Here is a 16,530-nt window from a genome sequence, read left to right as displayed (position 1 = left end):
ACACCCCCACCCACACAGGCACACATTGCCCCTTGGAGGATAGGATTGGTGCAACCCCCCATGCCCCCGGCAGCGTGCTGGGCCTGTGCATAGGTCAAGGTCTGTTGAGAGTGTGAGAAATATTTTCTGTTAGAGACACGAATATGTTTCAGCCTCAACAGGCTGCGTTTCAGCCGGAAGAGTGAAAGGGCACCTTGAAAACGCAAGTTTATGAATATGTTTCTGTACTTTCAGACCATCATCAAAGAGGGGATGCTGACCAAACAGAACAATTCATTCCAGCGATCAAAAAGGAGATACTTTAAGCTTCGAGGGCGAACGCTTTACTATGCCAAAACGGCAAAGGTGAGGCCCCTGCAGGAAAGCACACGCGAGGACATCACAGGAACCTTCCCAGGGGAGGAATTGAGGCTGCTGAGTCCTTGTGTGGGAAAAGCTTCAATTCTCAGATCTGTTATTGCCAGTGAGTTTTGTAACACTCCATGCTGTCAGGTTTTACTTGTCTCAAGGCATGTTTTATTTCTTATCAAAATTAATTTCTGTTCATTTTTCCTTTACTTTAACATCATCAGTAACGGGGAAAAGGAAAAAAAGGGTCACAGAAACAGCTACGTTACAGTTGGATATCTTTCTTTCAGAAAGGTGGAGGGAATCACAGGGTTATGAATTTCATCTTCTTGTTATTAAATAATTCTTTATTCCTTAAGTATATTGAAGTTTTTGTTTGTTTGTTTGTTTGTTTTTTGAGAGGGAGTCTTGCTCTGTCGTCCAGGCTGGAGTGCAGTGGCGAGATCTTAGCTCATTACAACCTCCGCCTCCTGGGTTCAAGCAATTCTCCTGCCTCAGCCTCCCGAGTAGCTGGGATTACAGGCGCCTGCAACCACGCCTGGCTGATATTTTTATATTTTAGTAGAGATGGGGTTTCACTATGTAGGTCAAGCTGGTCTCAAACTCCTGACGTCAAATGATCCACCTGCCTCTGTCTCCCAAAGTGCTGGGATTACAGGCGTGAGCCACTGTGCCCGGCCTGGAGATGGGGTTTCACCACATTGCCCAGGCTGGTCTTGAACTCCTGACTTCAAGTAATCTGCCCGCCTTGGCCTCCCAAGGTGCTGGGATTGCAGGTGTGAGCCACTGTGCCCTGCCAAAGTAGAAGGAGCTGAGCTTCTTGATGTGTGAACAGAAATGGGAAATTCTTTATTTTTAGGCTTTCTAGCAATTAACCTTCTTTCTGTGTGCCCTACTGTAGGTAGATTTAAAGCTAGAAGCACCAGGTGGGTGCTGCTGGAGGAGGAGCAGCCAGTGAAAGTCAGAGATTATTGCCATGTTTAAGCGGATGTGGTGTTAGACATTCAGACACCAGAGTGTTGGCTGGGATTCTGAATACCTGTATTTTTTGTCAGTATTGGTGTCAGTACTAATATTTTGGTATTTAAGAAATCTGAAATCTGAATCATTTACATTTCGAGACATATCCCTAGAAAGTTACTGCATTAAAATTTGAAATGGAACAAAGCAGCTTGTTTAGAAAGGGTTCTGACCACTTCCCTCACTTAAAAAAAAAAAACAAAACACACAACAAAATAACCTTTTACAGTTAGTTCTGGGGGCGAGGGGAGGGGGAAGGTTACTTAAAAGATTGAGTTTCTTTTCTGAGTTATTAGTTTGATTTTCTCCAGGGTTCCTCATAGAGCCATCGTAGAATAGAGGGGATGGTATAAGGGAAACAGGAGGCAGGGGCTGTGCCGGGGCACCCTGTAGGGAGTGGAGAGGGAGATGGGGGAGGTCCCCAGGCCTGACTCCCAGCCCTGCCCTGGAGCATCTCTCTCTCCAGGACCAGGATCCTTCTGCTCTGCTCCCTTGTTTCCTTTCATGGCCAGACCCTTTCCATTTGGACCCGTCTGTCTTCCCCAGAAGAATTTGTTTTAGCCAGGACCTTTCCCCTCCATGTGCTCGCTGGAGGAACAAGCCGGGAGGGCAGAGAATCCTCAGTCCAGACCCCGGCCTTCCCTCAGCTAAAACAGTGTGTGAGAACATACTTCACATATAAAAGTGAACACTGGTATTGACAGTAGTAAATACAGAAATACCAGCATTGAGTTGTTTGCTTTGGTTCTCTCTCTTTTTTTGTTCACTAATGCAATGACAAAGTTTGTAGATTTTTTTTAAAAAAAATCACGGCACTGTACCTGTGAGCCCGAGCTTTTGGTTAGAAGCAGATGGGTGGGTGAATTTAGATTGGCTTGTTGATTGGATGCTACAGTTTCAAGGTACTGGGGCCTCTGTGGGTGCTTGGGTAGGGATCAGGGGGTGTGGTGGGCAGTGCTGACTAGTGCTTAGGGATGTACCTGTCTTTGTGTGCCTTAGTCCTTGTGTTTGTCTCTTTCCAGTCAATCATATTTGATGAGGTGGATCTGACAGATGCCAGCGTGGCTGAATCCAGTACCAAAAATGTCAACAACAGTTTTACGGTAAGATTCCTGAGTCACGCCTTTCTTGATTCTTCACTGAAGTTGGCTTTCCTTTTTGATCTGAGCATGTGTCCAAGCAGTTCAAACATTTTCATTCTTTTCTTTCTGATTGGAATGATTGCTGGTAAAATTTGAATTTAATGCTGAAAGTAATACTGTGGTTGGAGAATAACCAAGAATTTGGCATGCATAAGCACAAAAGAACAATAGGGACCAAATGAAAAATTTTTATATGTGTTTTGGTTCATGTCTTTTTTTTTTTTTTTTTTTTTTGAGATGGAGTTTCGCTCTTGTTGCCTAGACTGGAGTGCAATGGCGCGATCTCCAGCTCACAGCAACTTCCGCCTCCCGGGTTCAAGCGATTCTCCTGCCTCAGCCTCCCGAGTAGCTGGGATTACAGGCATGTGCCACCACACCTGGCTAATTTTGTATTTTTAGTAGAGACGGGGTTTCTCCATGTTGGTCAGAGTGGTCTCAAACTCCCAACCTCAGGTGATCCGCCCACCTTGGCCTCCCAAAGTGCTGGGATTACAGGCGTGAGCCACCACGCTTGGCTGGTTTACGTCTTACCAGCTCTGTACAGAGTTTTGTTTTTTGTGATTAGTGTAGAAAATTTGGAAAATGCAGACAAGTATGTTAAAGCAATTAAAAAGCAGCCGTAATTCAGCCACCTCAAAAAACATTGAATGTTAATATTTTGGTGTATTTCTTTTTTTTTTTTTTCCTTTTTTATGTTTAAACTTTCTTCTTTCCAAATTTATAAAAGTTATATGGGACTTTCTGCAAAAGTTCTAAATGCACAAAATCATGTGATCTCACCACTTGGAAGTGGCCAGCTGCTTACTCTAGAGTGTTTATCTTTATTTCTGTATATTTATGTCTTTACCTACGTGTACCCATGAGATCATGCTGAACCTTTTGGTTTACACCTGTGTTTTTTTTTCCCCCCAGGACAATTTATAGTAGAGATTTGCTCATGTCAGCTGATCTAAATGTTCATGATATTATTTAATGGCTATAGTAGCATTTTCCTGTATGATTTTATAATTTAGGCTTTACGGGCTGACTTTAGCGCCTGCCTGTGTAAGGTTTGACTCTAATAACAGCACTAGAACTTTTAAAGCTATTTTTCTTTATGTTATTAGGCCATCCCATCTAGACAAAAAGTATGCACCCTAATTTTAAAAATTATTCTTTTATAAGTCAGTCAAGGTGAGTAATTTTCCTCAAGTTTAGGATCTGATATTTTGAGTTAGTGTTAGTTTCAGGTGCTTTCAAGTTTTGTTTTATTTTATTTATTGATGGATTCATTGTTGATGTTGCTGATACAAATGGGATTTTCCTTCCTCTGTCTAAACCTCTGCTTATTTTGTGTTGATGTAACTGCTCTTATTTTACTTGGAGTATTTGTAGTTTTCTCTACTAATTTATTTTTACCAACTGGGAAGAGACATTTTTAACCACATAAATAGATTTTTCTTTGATTCGTGGTTTTTAGAGTCTTTAATAGGAGTAGGTGTTGAATTTCATTGGAGTGTTCTGAGCATCAGTTAATTAATTAATTAATTTTTTTGAGATGTAGTCTTCCTTTGTCACCCAGGCTGAAGTGTGGTGGTGTGATCTTGGCTCACTGCAACTTCCATCTCCCAGGTTCAAGGGATCCTCATGCCTCAGCCTCCCTAGTAGCTGGGATGACAGGCGTGCACCATTATGCCCAGCTAATTTTTGTAATTTTAGTAGAGATGGGGTTTCACCGTATTGGCCAGGCTGGTCTCGAACTCCTGGCCTGGAGTGATCTACCCGCCTGAGCCTTCCAAAGTACTGGGATTACAGGCGTGAGCCACCGTGCCTGGCCTTGGGCATTAATTTAGATGTTCATTTTGGTTTCAGTTATTTGCATATTTAAAAAATTATTCTTGGTAATATTGAATTTTACTCCTTAATCTTGTAATTTAGAATTTTCCCATTGGTGTGTATGCATTTGTTTTGGGTGAGAACGTAGCCTTGTTGCAGTTTTAAACAATTGTTTTTTCTATTTTTAATTTTAATGGATACATAATAGTTGGACATAATTGCGTTTTGATTTCAGAGTTAAACCAACCCCATAAAATTCATTTAGTAACTTTCTGTGAGTTTATGTTTTCTGCAACATTTTATGTAGCTTTGGGATTGGTTGTTTCTTAAGTTTGAGAGAATTTATTTTAAATTATTTGTCAAGAAGACTTTTTAGGGAGATAAGGCTGTAATAGAAATAAATCCTAAAATATTTATTTCTTGCATTTTAATCATTTGAGCCTTTTCACTTTTTGAGTCCACATCTGTAATTTACTTTCTCACTAATTTCACACCTTCAAATTTAGTAGCATGTACTGTTGTGTAGTTTAAACACCTGTGTCTCTGGTTGGATCTCCTCTGCATTTCTAATTTTGTTAGTTTAGTTTGCTTTTCTTGTCAGATTTCTTAAACTCTAGCATTTTTGTTTTCTTTGTTTTTAAAGAGAACTAGTTCTTAGATTATTGAACAATTCTCATTTTCTGTTTCCTTTTTTTTTTTTTTTTGAGATGGAGTCTTGCTCTGTTGCCCAGGCTGGAAGGCTGAAGTGCAATGGCATGATCTCGGCCCACTGCAACCTCTGCCTCCTGTGTTCAAACTATTCTTCTGCCTCAGCCTCCTGAGTAGCTGGGATTATAGGCACCTGCCACCACACCTGGCTAATTTTTTAATATTTTTAGTTAGGGACGGGGTTTTGCCACATTGGCCAGGCTGTTCTCAAACTCCTGACCTCAAGTGATCCACCCGCCTCGGCCTCCCAAAGTGCTGGGATTACAGGTGTGAGCCAGCCACCACGCCTGGCCTGTGTCCTTTTTTTTTTTTGAGACAGGGTCTTGCTCTGTTGCCCAGGCTGGAGTATAGTGCTATGATCTCGGCTCATGGCAACCTCTTCTTCCTGGGTTAAAGTGATTCTCCTGCTTCAGCCTCCTGAGTAGCTGGGATTACAGGCGTGTCCCACCATGCCTGGCTAATTTTTGTATTTTTAGTTAGAGATGGGTTTTCGCCATGTTGTCCAGGCTGGTCTTGACCTCCTGACCTCAAGTGGTCCTCCTGCCTCAGCCTCCCAAAGTGCTGGGATTACAGGTGTAAGGCACCATGCCAGGCCCTACTTTTCTGTTTTCTAATTCAGTGTCTGTATTTATGTATATTGGTTTTTTTTTTTTTTTTTAGATGGAGTCTTGCTCTGTTGCCCAGGCTGGAGTGTAGTGGTGTGGTCTCGGCTCTCTGCAGCCTCCGCCTCCTGGGTTCCAGTGATTCTCCTGCCTCAGCCTGTTTGGTAGCTGGGATTACAGACACACGCCACCATGCCCAGCTAATTTTTTTATTTTTAGTAGAGACGGAGTTTCACCATGTTGGCTAGGCTGGTCTCGAACTCCTGACCTCAGCGCCTGCCTCGGCCACCCAAAGTGCTGGGATTACAGGTGTGAGCCACCTTGCCCGGCTGTGTATTGGTTTTTATCTGTTGTAACTTACGAAATATGTTGTTCAAGTCCTCTTATGATCTTGTTTTTTATTGCTTGAGCTTCCATAGGCTGTTAATGAGGAGTTAGAATCTCTTTCAGGCCAATTACATTTAACACTTTGTTCATGTATTTCTAACAGTTTTCACCTTCTCCATTTGAAGCTTTGTTAAGCATGTAAATGTTTAAAAAGATAATACCCTCAATATTGAGTAATCATTTATTAATAAAGATTAATAAAGTAGTAGCTTTTTTTTTTTCTTTCGTAGACAAGGTCTTGCTCCATCACCTGGATTGGAGTGAAGTGGCACAATTATGACTCACTGCAGCCTTAAACTCCTGGGCTCAGGTTATCCTCCTGCCTCAGCCTCCCAGTTAGCTGGGACTACAGGTGCTTGACACCATGCCTAGCTAATTTTTACATTTTTTTGTAGAAGCAAGGTCTCACTATGTTGCTCAGGCTGGTGTCGAACTCCTGGCATCAAGTGATCCTCCTGCCTTGGCCTCCCATAGTGCTGGGATTAAAGAAGATCTTTTTCACAATGAGTAGTTTGTGTCATTAACTGTTCTCTGTTCTCTGATATATATTAGTATTTCTAAGTCTTCTTTTCTTTGTTCAGAATTTACTTGATATACATGCCCCTCCACCCTTTTCCATCCTAACTTTTATCTTTAGTTTTCCTTATTATTTTGAATTTAATTCTTTTTTTTTTTTTTTTTTTTTTTTTGAGATAGGCTCTTGGTCTGTTTCTCAGGCTGGAGTGCAGTGGTACAGTGTTAGCTCACTGCAGCCTCAAACTCCTGGTCTCGAGAGATCTTCCTGCCTCACCCTCCCCAGTAGCTGGAACCACAGGCATTGTCACCACAACCAGCTAATTTTTTATTTTTTGTGGAGATGGGGTCTAACTATGTTGCCTTGGCTGGTCTCTAACTTCTGGCCCCAAGTGATCTGTCTTGGTGTCCTAAAGTGTTGGTGTTACAGGCATGAACCGATGTGCCTGGCCTAGATTTAATTCTTGTAAACAGTATGTTGTTAGAATCTGTTTTATTTTAGTCAGAAACCCTTTGCCTTGTAAATATTGTGCTTCACCCATTTTCTGCTGTCAGGATTCTTGCATATCTGATGCCTGTGTTTTGTGGCTGAATGTATTGTGCTTTCTTGTTTGTTTATTTATTTATTTGTTTATTTACTTATTTATTTATTTTTGAGACAGGGTCTTGCCCTGTCACCCAGGCTGGAGTACAGTGGTGCAATCATGGCTCACTGCAGCTTGGACCTCATAGGCTCAAATAATCTTCCCACTTCAGCCTTCTGGGTAGCTGGGACTCCAGTCATATGTGACCATACCCAGATAATTTTTGTGTTTTTTTGTAGTGAAGGAGTTTCACGACGTCACCCAGGCTATTCTTGAACTTTGGGGTGCAAGTAGTCCGCCCACCTTGGCCTCCTGAAGTGCTGAGGTTACAGGCATGAGCCACCGCACCCAGCCATGCTTTCTTATTTTGATGGTCTCTTGGTACCTCTCTTCTACTTCTCTTCTGTGTTGTCTCTTAAACATTTAAAGTTCACAGATTTTCTTTTTTTCTTTTCTTTTCTTTTCCTTTTCTTTTCTTTTCTTTTTTCTCCTCCCCTCCCCTCCCCTCCCCTCCCCGCTTCTCTCTTTCTCTATCTTCCTTTCTTTCCCTTTCCCTTTTTTTTTTTTTTTTTTAAAAAAAAATTTAAATTTAAGAGACAGGTCTTACTCTGTCTCTGGGCTGGAGTGCAATGGCATGATCACCATTTACTGCAGCCGTGAAATCTCAGGCTCAAGCGATCCACCGGCCTCAGCCTCCCAAAATGTTGAGATTACAGGCATGAGCCACCGTGCCTGGCCAAGTTCACAAATTTTATTATGCTAGACCTGTTTGTAGCCAGCCCATATGGTGACATCCTTTTTTTGGTCAAGCTTTGTGTATTACTGAGGGTTTAGTCACAGAGAACATGCTACTCAATGCTTTGTTTCACTAGCTGTTATTCGGTTCATATCAAACCATGAAAATGAAAAAGGACTGAAGAACATGGAAGAAAAATAATGCAAAATGGTCTGTTTTCCAGAAAGGAATCAAATACGGTATTTTATTAGTGAGCTCCGAGAACATAGTATTTCCCAGTGTTGGTGTTGCAGGGGGTTGTTGGGAGCAGGCTCGATGCTGTTGCTGTCTTTGAAGGCATCTCTGCTCGAAGACTCAGAGTTGCCTTCTCTCTTGTGCAATGCGGGTTTGCTGACTGGTTGGTCTGGGATAGAGCAAGCCTGATTTCTTCCTGACTCCGGTTTGGGCTTTCCAGCTTTGAAAAACTATTTTTTCCTTCTTTTCTCTTACACTTAAAAAGAAAAAACGAATTTTGGTTCATGTGCTTTGTCTTGTTCTTTGGGAACTTGGCTTGTTTATTTAGTCATTGTTTTGGCAAATGTTTTGGCAAGCATTTTTTGGGGGTCTACCCTGGGCCACACCATGCTGAGTGCTAAAGTTTCAATGGTGGGTAGAAATGGAGAGGAGCCACTCTGCATCAAGCTGATATTCTCGTGGGAGATGAGATAAGCACACACATAGAGCCTTAGTTACAGGCTGAGACAAGCTCCGATGGAAGAGCACTACATGGTGCCTGATATGTGGAAGACCCCACGCGGCCTTGGGGAGGGGCGGGGCAGTCTTCTGAGAGGAAGTGAGGTCTCATAGCTGAGACATGAAGAATGATAGTGGTAAATCCACTGAGGGAAGCGTGAGCCTGAGAGGGTGCGTATGTCTGTGTGTTTGTGTCTGTCTATGTGTTTCTGTGTGTGTGTCTGTGTTTCTTGTGCAAATAGGCACCTTGGGAATGGGGCAGGTGGAGGGACCAGCAGTGTGAAGACCTCGGGATGGGGACACCATGTGGAATGTGCAAAGTGGTGGAAGGGCCAGGGTGGCTGATGGAGGCCAGAGCAAGAGGACACCAGAGGGGACCAGGGTGGCTGGCGGGGGCCAGAGCGAGAGGACACCAGAGGGGACCCCAGGGTGGCTGGCGGGGGTCAGGGTGGCTGGCGGGGCCAGGGTGGCTGGCAGAGGCCGGAGCGAGAGGACTCCAGAGGGGACCAGGGCAGAGCTTGGGACTTACTCCTCAGGACTTGGGCTGCTGTTGAATAGTTTTATTTGGTGAAATTCTCAGATTTGCAGATGTCAGAAAGTTCTACTCTGGCTGTAGGGTGGAGGGTGAACTGGAAGGGGAGGGAGGTTTGTAGGATTGTTAGGAGAGAGTGGAGTGGAGAGTGCAGAGGTGTCTAGGGGGCAGTGGGAAGGCTGGTGATCAGGTCGGAAGGGGGTGGAGTAGATGAACGTGTCAGGGCTTCTGCTGAGTGCGGCAGCAGGCTGGTTAAGTGAGCTCAGGAGTCCAGTAGAGGGGCTGTGGGGTGGTGGGGGAGGCTTCTTTATCTTCCATGTCTGTCACATTCTTTAGCCTTATTTTATTTAATTTGTTGGTTTTTTCCTAGTTCTAGTTATCAAAGTTTTTATATTGTTTGTTACTACATTTACTTGCAACCTCCCCTCCCAGCTCCCACCCTCCACCCCCGATTCTGGCATACTTTGTTTTTATCCTGGCTTATTCTTGTTTGATAGGTAAAATTTTTTTTTTTTTTTTTTTTTTTTTGAGTTGGAGTCTCGCTGTGTTGCCCAGGCTGGAGTGCAGTGGTGCGATCTCAGCTCACTGCAAGCTCTGCCTCCCGGGTTCACGCCATTCTCCTGCCTCAGCCTCCTGAGTGGCTGGGAGTACAGGCGCCTGCCACCACACCCGGCTAATTTTTTTTTTTTGTATTTTTAGTAGAGACGGGGTTTCACAGCGTTAGCCAGGATGGTCTCAATCTCCTGACCTTGTGATCCGCCCGCCTCAGCCTCCCTAAGTACTGGGATTACAGGCGTGAGCCACCATGCCCGGCCGATAGGTAAAATATTTTTTAAAAGTTTTCTGTTTAACAAAGTCATTCCCTCCAGGGAAAGATTTTCCTTTGATCATCTCCATTTTCTCTTAGGTTTTCAAATGTTTTCATTGACTTAGGATTTCTCCCCTGATTTATTAAACTTTGAGTGTGTTTTAGTGATTTTAGTTGTTGTCTTCAAGTCTTACGCTTGTTTGCTTTTTTTGAGATAGTCTCACTGTGTCGCCCAGGCTGGAGTGTAGTGATGTGATCTCAGCTTACTGCAACTTCCACCTTCTGGGTTCAAGTGATTCTTGTGCCTCAGCCTCCCGAGTAGTTGGGATTGCAGGTGCCCGCCACCACACCCGGCTAGTTTTTGTATTTTTAGTAGAGATAGGTTTCACCATGTTGGCTGGGCTGGTCTTGAACTCCTGAGCTCAAGTGATCTGCCCGCCTCAGCCTCCCAAAGTGCTCAGATTACAGGTGTGAGCCACCATGCCCAGTTTTATCATCTTCCCTTAGCAGCCTAGAGGTGTGGAGCACTGCAAGACTGTAGGGTCCATTCGAGTTTTATGCTTTTATTTACTTATTTCTCCAAGTCAGTGTTTTTCGTCATTTTTAAACCCATGTTCTCTTTGATGAAGGATTAATTTTTATTGCTTCATTTAATGTTGTTTGAAATTTCAAAATGCAGCAAAAGGAATAAAACCAATGGGCTTTATTCTCACCCTCCCTGACCCTCCTGGAGAGTCATTCCTACCTGTATTCCATTTGGTCTTATTTATTTATAATATATGCTACATGAGAGCAAGGATTTTTGTCTGTTTTGTTCATGGCTTTATACCAAGTGCCCAGCACACAGTAGGTGCACATAACTCTTTGTTGAAGAGTGGCTTGGTCACCTCCAGTTCCAGAATGATTTGGGCCCTGCCCCTCATTTGGCTCCGCAGGATGCTTCCTGGGACCAGATGCTGGGCTTGGCTGCAAGATCAGGTCCTCCTTCCTGCAGGGCACAGTCCGTGTGCATCGCAGCAGCCACGGCAGGGCTGGGGAGGAACTGATGTGGGTTGCTTCTCTGGGCAGGGCATGGGGGATCCCTGCCTGTGGTGGGGGAAGGGGGTAAGACCACGCCAGAGCTGAGGAGCGTGGCTGTGGGGTGGAAGGGGCGCTTCTTGCCAGAGGGAGTGGGCGTGGGAGGTGCACTGGGCGAGCAGCCTCTGAGGCGGGAAGTGCTTTCCAGGCTGGGGTGGGTTTGGGCTTTTTTGTCAGAGTTGTGGGAAGCCATTAAGATTTTAAAGCAGGGTGGTAAAGTTGGGTTTTTGTTAGAAGAATCTGTCTGCTGCTGGAGGCGAGATCTGCAGGGCAGAGGTGGCTAGGTGGATGAGAAGGGGTGCAGAGGGGCGTTTCCCCCAACATGAGGATGTGGACAGCCCGGATGCACTTACGGAGGTGAGAGATGGGGCCTGAGAGAGCCATGCACTGCGGGCGGGCAGGGTCCATGCTTCTGCTGTTGTTGGTACTTTTATTTGTTTTGGGTGACTCTGGGAATTAGATATTAATAACAGTGTTGAAGGAACATACTGTATCATTGGCCATGATGCATGCTTCCTAGAAAGCAGCGCGTTCTCCAGAGGCTCAGTTTCTTCTCCTCACCGGGAGTGTTTTGGTATTGCTGGCCTTTCCAGTTCTAGAAATGTCCCCTCGGAGACTGACTTCGTGGTGGCTGGTGTCAGAGTCTGTGTCCCTTGTGAAGGAGGCAGAATCAGAGCTAAATTCAATTCAGTGAAGATTTTCTAAACTAAGTAGGAAGAGGGCTCATCATCCGAAGTGGGCATGGGTGCTCCCAGTAGCCAGTCTCATCACTCAAAGTGGGCGTGTGTGCCCCCGTAGCCAGGCTTTGTCCACAGGACAGTGGGAGGCAGTCAAGGCCTGAGCCCTGGCCAGGTCCCTCAGAGGGCAGGGAGCCTGGAGCTAGGAGAGAGTGGTGATGCATGGTGGCCATTTCCACTCCCACAGGGCCCTTTGCCCTTCACACCCAGTGCCCACTGCCCTGCCTGAGATGCCTTATGCCGTCCTGCCCTGGGCCTCCCTGGCCACCTGCTGGCATGGCCTCTCCCATTTCTGGGGGTACCACTTCCTAACTGCCTCTCCTCTCACAGCTCTCCTTCCCTGCCCCCTGCCTTGGGTGGGATGTGGGCGGGATATAGTTTGAGTCCATCTCGGGTGCTGGTTTTATGGAGCACACATTTGACTCCCTCAGTGGGTGGTGGAGTGTGCAGACCTGAGCTCCCTGAGCTCTCTCGGGTAGCCCTGGCCCCCTCTCACGGGCAGGGCTGCTTGCACAGCTGGAGGGCAAGGCCTGAGCTGCTGTTTCTGGAGAGCTAGAGCTCGATAGGCCTGGACTGCCCAGGAGGCCCGTGGAAAGGCTGATCTTCCTCAGTTGTTCCAGCTGAGTGTGTATGGCCTCCTGATGCTACATGTTCAGTTGCCTTTTACTTCCTTTATGGGGGAAGTTTTATGCTACGCATATTTCCAAAGTGTGAGCTCCCCAGAGGAATCAGGGACCCTGTGTTCGAATGTCCAGGGTCTGTGTATCCTCCACCAGATAGAAGACCCAAGGCAACAGGACTGGGCTCCTTCTCTCCTTTTAATCTCTGAAAGTACGGGACCGTGCAAGGTAACTTCATGCTTTAAGGCAAGCCAGAGTGTGAATCCCAGCTCAGCTTCTTCCGAGCAGATGACCGGGGGCGAGTCACAGAACAGCTCGAAGCCTCCATTTTCTCATCTGAGAAATGGGGCTAGTAACCTGCCTTGTGGGATGGTTTGGTTGTAAGGACTAAATGAGTTAATGAATGTAGGCATGATATGTGTGTTTGTGCCTATTAACACTGTGATTATAGGCACTTACTGATTATTCAGTGAATGAATGGAAAGCAATAAACCAAACTCATTTATTATGTCATTTGGTACGTGGAAAATTTTCTTCTAGTTTGGTGTACTTAACGTTTCATACTTTCTCTGTTTACTGAATAATAACTTTAATTGAACAAAATCACTACTAATTAGTCCAGATTTCACTGGGCTTCAGTTAGTCTGGCTGTATTATTACTACTCCCTGGGTCATGGCAACTGCAGCTGAGGTGAACCTTAGAGAGGAAAGGTAAGTTTTACTTGAATATGCCTGAAATACAGAGCCATTCAGAAGGGTCATATTCTGCCCATTGTTAAAAGCGCTGTGAACTAAGGTTAGGCATGGTGGCTCACACCTGTAATGCCAGCACTTTGGGAAGCTGAGGCGGTGGATCACCTGAGGACAGGAGTTCAAGACCAGCCTGACCAACATGATGAAACCCTGTCTCTACTAAAAATATAAAAATTAGACAGGCGTGGTGGCGGGCGCCTGTAATCCCAGCTACTTGGGAGGCTGAGGCACAAGAATCACTTGAACCCGGGAGGTGGAGGTTGCAGTGAGCTGAGATCGCATCATTGCACTCCAGCCTGAGCAACAGAGCGAGACTGTCTCAAAAAAAAAAAAAAAAAAGGCACTATAAACCATTGAGGGGCCCCTCGTTTCTTACCTAATGAAGTTCAGGGTCTGGTCCTCATGTGCCCTCCCAGCCTGGCCTCGCCCCAGCCAAGCCCAGTGCTTCTTAGGGAGCTCCCTGTGTGTACGGGTCACCTGCTGGCCCTGGTCTCTGGGGGTCTGTTTCCCCAAATTTTCCCCACCGACCCTGTCCGTTTCCTCCTCAGGGAAGCCTTCCTGTTCACACGGTGCTCAGGAAACTGCCGTCTGCTTCTGTGGGGCTGTGGTTCTCAAACTTGGTCATTCCTGAGTGCCTTTTGGAACTTTCCCCAGAAATGTGCAAGTGGGTGCTTTTTCAAAGCTTTCCAAAATCTTAGGGTACAGCCACTTTGGGACCCCCCTCTTGAGGGTACTTTGTATCACTCATGTGATGCTACATTAGCACAAGCTCCCTAGTAATGTGTACTTGGCCACACCTTGAGCTCAAGGCCATGGAGTCTCTTGGCAGCTTAGGGTCCCCAGTGCTCTGCCCTTTGGGGTGACTATGTGTATGAATATGAGCTGGAAGAAGCAGGTTCTGTTGCTTCTTTTTGTTAGCACAACAGAGAGGATGTTGCCTCACCTCTTCCTTGGCAAGCCCCGCTGAAGAGGTGCTCACTATTGTGGACCCCTCTGTGGGCCAGGCTCCCCCTTTTACCATTTCCCAGCTCAAGTCCGGCCAGCAGCTTGGGGACAGAGTTAGCCCCTGTGCTCTGTGTGTGCACTTTTAGCGAGTTTGCCAGCTGGAAAACTTGTTCATCCCAGAGAATGGAGGAATCATTTGACAAGTAAGGCATTACCCTGGCCACCTAATTTCAAATCAGTTGGAAAAGATGCAAGTTTTAGAACTTTTTTTTCCTTATTTGAACAATCCTGTATCACGGCAGACTCTCTACTGAGTGCCTGAGGGGGTGTACAGGGTAGATAAGTGTGTTCCCTGCTCTGGGAGACTTCTCACAGCATATAAAGAAGTAGTCCTAGTGCCCTGTCATAAGTAGAGTGGAAGAAGGTGCAAAGTACAGTCAGAGTGGTGGTGGTCAGCCTTGGGAGTGGAGGTAAGCTTCTCTGAGGAGGGGCATCAGAGCTGGATGTGGGGATGGATCCCTTTTGCAGAGAGGACTGGGGAAGAGTCAGGGAGTCAGGGGCATCCAGGGAATAGGTGGTAGGAGTGTCTGTTCATGTGACACACTAGCAGTGCCTGCTTTCCAGGTACAAATCCTCCTGTGTGGATTCATTTGTTAACTTAGTTCTTAAAGTGTTTGAATCTTAGTAATGATTTTAAAGGAAATGTAAAATAGGGAGAAAATGGGCTGGGTGCGATGGCTCACGCCTGTAATCCCAGCACTTTGGGAGGCCGAGGCAGGTGGATCACCTGAGGTCAGGAGTTCAAGACCAACCTAGCCAACATGGTGAAACCCCATCTCTACCAAAAATACAAAAATTAGCTGGGTGTGGTGGCGGGTGCCTGTAATCCCAGCTACTCAGGAGGCTGATGTAGGGAGAATTGCTTGAACCCAGGAGGTGGAGGTTGCAGTGAGCCGAGATCTCACCGTTGCACTCCAGCCTGGGCGACAGAGCAAGACTCCATCTCAAAAATAAAAATAAAAGTAAAATAGGGAGAAAATGTTCCCACAGTAGCTCTGCAGTTGTTTTCTTTTTTTGTGTTTCTCTTCAGACTTTTTTTTTTTTTTTTAGATGGAGTCTCGCTCTGTTGCCCAGGCCAGAGTGTAGTGGCGCGATTTAGGCTCACTGCAACCTCTGCCTCCCAGGTTCAAGCAATTCTCCTGCCTCAGCCTCCTGAGTAGCTGGGATTACAGGCGTGTGCCACCACACCCAGCTAATTTTTTTGTAGTTTTAGTAGGGATGGGGTTTCACCATGCTGGCCAGGCCGGTCTCGAACTCCTGACCTCGTGATCCGCCCACCTTGGACTCCCAAAGTGCTGGGATTACAGGCGTGAGCCACTGCGCCCTTCCTCCCTTCAGAATTTTTAATAGGCAAACATTAAATTTTACATGTGTTATATACACATCAGTATATGTATAATTTTGTATTTTGGCTTTATTTGCTGTTTTATCGTAAGATTCCCCATATCACGAGTCTCTGTGATGATCGTTTTTTACAGTGGCAGATATTTCATTGTGTAGATGTGTCGTCACTGATCAGTTAAACTTTGTTTGCTCACTCTTGCAGCATTAGGAACTGAGAATGTTTCAGTTTTTCCTGTTGGAGATAATGCTAGAATGTGCATTTCAGATCACAGGAGGGACATTTAGGGAGGTGAGTTTGTTCTCCCCTGCAGAGCAGCTTCCATGCTGAGCCCTGTTTGCCCAGGAGAGGGTGCAGTTTGCCCTTCAGGAGCTGCTTTGGTTTGGTCTTGGGTCCCTTTTTGTTACCTGCCCTGAGAGTTGAGAAGACAAAACTTCCTCCTGCTTTGGGTGATTCTAGTTTGGTTCTGGTTTTCGGCTTTATTTTTGAGTATTTCTGTATTTCAGCTTCTGTTTACTTTCCACTATTTTAGATGGATCATAATTTGAACTTTCAGGTATCCTAAGCCTCCAGAATCTCTAGAGGATTGGCATTTCACATAACTTTTAAAAAGCAATATCAAGAAGAGGTTGGGTTGGTTGAAGGGAAGTGGACCGATCAGGGGACTCTGGCTTATATGACTAAGCTGGTGGAGGAAGGCATGTGAGCAGACGTTGGGTGAATGTCTGCTGTCCCAGTGGCACATCTTGGAATGAGGTTGGGTGGAGGGTAGGTAGAGAGCTGCCCCAGGTATGGAAGGTGGTAGAAGAAGAGTTGAGTACACACTTGTATGAGGGATGGGGCTGGTTTACGGGAATGGAACCAGCTTGAAAAGAAGGCAGAAAGGAGAAGTGAATACTTGTTGGTATCATGTAAGAACAGAATGAAGAAAAGGACAGGCCGACCCTTGGTTTATTTTTAAATTTCAGGAAAATGGATTGGCCAAATAATGGGTATCGAAAATAAAGGGTGTTTTTATTATAAGCCAAGTAAAAATTAAATTTAAGATATGTATGTTGTTATGGTTTGA

General features: G+C 45.5%; 1 protein-coding gene across 1 annotated transcript in view; it reads left to right on the top strand.

The window, feature by feature from the left end:
- Positions 1-210: 210 nt before the first annotated feature.
- DGKD (diacylglycerol kinase delta) overlaps positions 211-16,530 on the top strand; it is an 86,362-nt gene continuing 70,042 nt past the window's right edge. The window contains exons 1-2 of the mRNA XM_032753746.2: positions 211-345; positions 2,391-2,471. Of these exons, the coding sequence (XP_032609637.1) occupies positions 211-345; positions 2,391-2,471 (216 nt within the window). The remainder of the gene's footprint in view (positions 346-2,390; positions 2,472-16,530) is intronic.

The sequence above is a fragment of the Hylobates moloch genome, unplaced genomic scaffold (assembly GCF_009828535.3).
Source record: "Hylobates moloch isolate HMO894 unplaced genomic scaffold, HMol_V3 SCAFFOLD_1, whole genome shotgun sequence".
Classification (NCBI taxonomy): Eukaryota; Metazoa; Chordata; class Mammalia; order Primates; family Hylobatidae; genus Hylobates; species Hylobates moloch.
The sequence above is the reverse complement of the archived record's forward strand: the minus strand, read 5'-3'. Positions and strand labels throughout refer to the sequence as shown.